At 33.4% G+C, this 4,032-nt stretch overlaps 1 protein-coding gene across 1 annotated transcript; it reads right to left on the minus strand.

The window, feature by feature from the left end:
• Positions 1-1,887: 1,887 nt before the first annotated feature.
• LOC131636874 (uncharacterized) lies at positions 1,888-2,829 on the minus strand. The gene has a single exon (XM_058907462.1). It carries the CDS (start codon positions 2,439-2,441, stop codon positions 2,052-2,054), a length of 390 nt encoding a protein of 129 aa, XP_058763445.1. The 5' UTR covers positions 2,442-2,829; the 3' UTR covers positions 1,888-2,051.
• Between the last annotated feature and the right edge of the window lie 1,203 nt (positions 2,830-4,032).

The raw sequence follows: 4,032 nt of genomic DNA on the forward strand, positions 1-4,032 counted from the left end.
CGTCGAGGTCACACCGACAATCTCTAGAAGAGGAAGCATATACTTGTTGGTCTTGTACGTCGAATCCATAACAAGAACGGTTGGAAATGTGTTGAACAATTTGATACTTTCGGGATGAGTCCAAAAAATGTCACGCACCAAAACTTTGTCCTCGGACGTTCGGAAGCTTGACACGTATTGGTTATCGCCTAATAGTTTCAAAAGTTGTTGCATTTCCGACCGAGGGCCCATTTTCAAGACTTTAAGATTGTGTCGTTCATTGTAAACTTGCTTGATATTTGAAAGGTTATCCGGTTTTTTCTGCTTCAAATCGGCAAGTATGTTGCGAGGCGCCACTTTGACTATCGATAAATTCGAAATAACATTCTTCTCTTCGCGGGACAAACGACACGCCATTGGATGCCCGTGTAACTTGGCATCCAAGGCATGATTATGAATTCCACAAATGACGCTTAAACGCCACAAATCATCAACCCTCCGAGCCACGCGCAACTTAAATGGACACCCACACTTTCTCGACCCCGTGTCTTCGTGTTTTAACACCCGGTTTGTTGGTACATAACTCCCACCCCTCTCACAATTCAAAACGACAAAAGCTTTCCGTCTACTATTTCCATTGTCGGACCTTAAAATAACAATGCCAAATCCAAGTTTACTAGCTTCGCTACGAACCCAATCAAGCAATTGTTCACGACTAGCGAAGCTCCGATCATTTGTAAATTGTTGTCGTACATCTACCGCATGGATCATAGATTTAACGTCGATAACCAGATCGTTATTAACGTTGACAACTTCCGGAACTACTACGTCATCGTCGACAATGTTGTCCGGATGCACCATACCTAACATATGCAAAAATTAACAAAATTAGCCAAAACTGTTTTTTACTGCCAGGGCTTATTTCGAAAGTACATTTCCGAAATTTGTTAGGTAACTTATTTCGGAAATGTACTTCCGAACCATCGCAGTTTTCAGCACAAATTTCTTCAATCAATGTAGTGAAATAGAGGATGAAATGAGAGATGTTTACTTCAAATTGTAGCTTTCTATGCTCCCTTTAACGTGATCAACAGTTTGAAACTTGATTTTGAGACGAAAAATGGTTTGATTGATGGAATTTTTGGAGAGGATTTGGGTTTGTTTTGGAGAAAAATGATGAAATAGTGAAGGAGGGAAAATGGTATATGAACACTTTTTTTCGGAAATGAACTTCCGAAATATTACCTGATTGTAAAAAACAACGTATTTTTTGAATTTTCATGCATTTCGGAAATGCATCTCCAAAAACACCATTTTTTTGTGTTTTCGGAAATGCATTTCCGAAATCTAAAAAAATCTATAAAAAAAATTACTTCGGAAATGCATCTCCGAAGCAAGCGTAAGTTGGGAATTTCGCCGGGGGTGACCCATAGGGAGGTGGATAAAGAAATTTTCTATATATTTTGGTGTTGTAATTGTGTTATTTATTGCTTTCCATGCTAAAAAAAAATAGATATTGACCGAAATAAAATGAAATCAACTTTTACTTAATTTTTTAATATTAATTTCATTTTTCTAATATATGTAAATTAGTTGATTTACCTCATATTTTTATAGTGGATGTTAAGTAAGCAAAACATTGAAAATTAGGGTTATTTTGTTTTACTTATCCAACCTTTATTACTTTTCTCAAGCCAATTGTAATCTATCTAGTACTAGCACTATTTTTTTTTTAAAGTTAAACACTTTCTCAAAACAACTATACAACTATTTGTTAGGTCAACATACACTGAACAATTTGTAACAGAACACATGTCAAAGTTAAACCTAACACACCAAAACATTTAACTAACAAGTTCTATAGTTGGTTAATATGTTAAAAACATTTTCAATACAAAACATGACAAACATATTAGGAATACCAAACTAGTAGAAATCAGTTGGAAAAAACAAGAAAAGACCTGAAATTACAATTTTGTACATAACAAAAACAAAACAAAAAAACAACATTATTTTATTCTAACCAAAAACAGAGGAAACAGAGTATCTCTGTTTTTGGTTTTTCATCATTATCAATAGAAAGAGAAAGTAGAAGAATCTCCAACTTGAGAAGTGCTTGTTGATCTTGAATACTTCTTTGAAGAAGATGAAGATGAAGATGTTGTTGATGATGATGATGATGATGATTCAATTGATCTTCTTCTTAGCATCTGTCTCATACCTTCTGCCACTCTAACAGCAGGGTTAGATTTGAATTTTCTGCAAAATGACATGTGAGCTTTCACAGCTTCATCCATGTTCCATGGCTTTTTGCCTCCAATCATAACTTCATCTCTCACAGCTTCTGAACATAATCCACATAGCCATTTTCCATTGAATTTGGATTTCACTTCGGTTATGTAGTCTTGTGTGCAATCTTCTTTCAAACCACAACATTCACACTTTGCTGACTCAATTTCCATGATTAAAGCAAAGATTTTTATGATGAAAGAGAGGTTTTTTTGTTGTAAAATGAAAAGGGGTTTTGAGTTATGACTTTGGAAGACAAAGTATAGTAAAAAAAAATGGAGGGCTTTTGGTTATGTTGGATAATGATAATGGTAATGGTAATGGATAATGGATTCTAGAACAATGATTGAAGAGGTTTTATTTGTTTACTTTTATGTTGTTTTTGTTGTGTTTTCTCATTTCTAAGGGGAGTGAGTTATGATGAGTGAAGGGGTTTTTATTGAGGAGTTTTGAGGTGAGAGAGGGTAATAATGATGGCATAATTTGCTCCATGTTCTAAGGGACATGGGCAGTGGAAAATGTGACAAAGGTGGTCGGAGGGACCTTTGGTATGGCCCTTTCTAGCATTTAATACTTTTGATACTATAGCCATATAAATTAAACATAAAATAAGTATGGAAAGTTAATTGGGATTGAGACAACTAATAGTTATGGTATGGCTATATTATAGTCTTTTATAGTGACTTTTACTAGTTTTATGGTGTTGTCAATTTAAGTTGTTTGCAAAGAGTTTAGCTAAAATTAATGACTCAAAAGTATTTAACTCAAAATCCTTATTTTTGAGAAGAGTTGTGTTAACACTATTCTAATTTCATATTACCAAGAGTTTCATTTCATTTTCACATGTTTATGTTCATTGTTGTTCACATTAAACTTAATGTATGCATCACTTCATCTAGATATTGCATTCAAAAGAAGAGTAGATATTCATTTTGTGATAGACTATTGGCAAGTCATCAAAATAATTTGAGTAAAAGGCCATTTTACTAGTCAGAACACATTTTCTTATGTTTGACCACTTTATTTGATGTAGTTTTGAGACCTGTTTGTCCCACACTAAAATCTTCCGCCCTCAGTCTCACCAGTATAGAAACTCCAATCAAATACACACAAACATGTTTCCCTCCTACCCACCCATACATTACATTTGTTGATCGTGTCGATTGCCTCATGTGAATCAATTAATAAATTCACAAATGTATATTTCTTCATATATACTCCGAACCATCGAAAATATTTGAAAACTTTGTTTTTCTTCTTTGCAACACTAAAATTTACCATGATAAAGTTCTCTCAATCCTCTCTACCATGATGTTTTCTTCTCTTTAACTCTCTATCATATGCATTTGTAGGAAAGCATGAAAGATGGTGGAATTGATAATTCAAATCACTTAAAAACGAAAGAAACAAGAAATAACTCTATGCATGAACTTAATTTTTCTTTCAAATGTCATTGTAAAAGAATAGTTGTTTCATATGAATTTAGTAAATACTTGAATGTTCTGTCGTGCTCAATAAGTTTACACTAACATGCAAAAAGTTTAGCAACTTCTATTTGATAATCAATTTGTCAATTTGATCAACATGGATCATTAATGTCACGAGACAACCCCAATTTGATTGTACTCACTTGTATTGATTTCCATTTCAATGATGTCATGCTTGTCTTCACATTATTGTTTTGATATTTCAAATTTTTTTTTTTAATTATTTAATGTTGCTTTCACCTACAATGGTTCATCTAATAATGTTAACTCAATTTCA

This window comes from Vicia villosa, unplaced genomic scaffold, assembly GCF_029867415.1.
Source record: "Vicia villosa cultivar HV-30 ecotype Madison, WI unplaced genomic scaffold, Vvil1.0 ctg.001848F_1_1, whole genome shotgun sequence".
Taxonomy (NCBI): domain Eukaryota; kingdom Viridiplantae; phylum Streptophyta; class Magnoliopsida; order Fabales; family Fabaceae; genus Vicia; species Vicia villosa.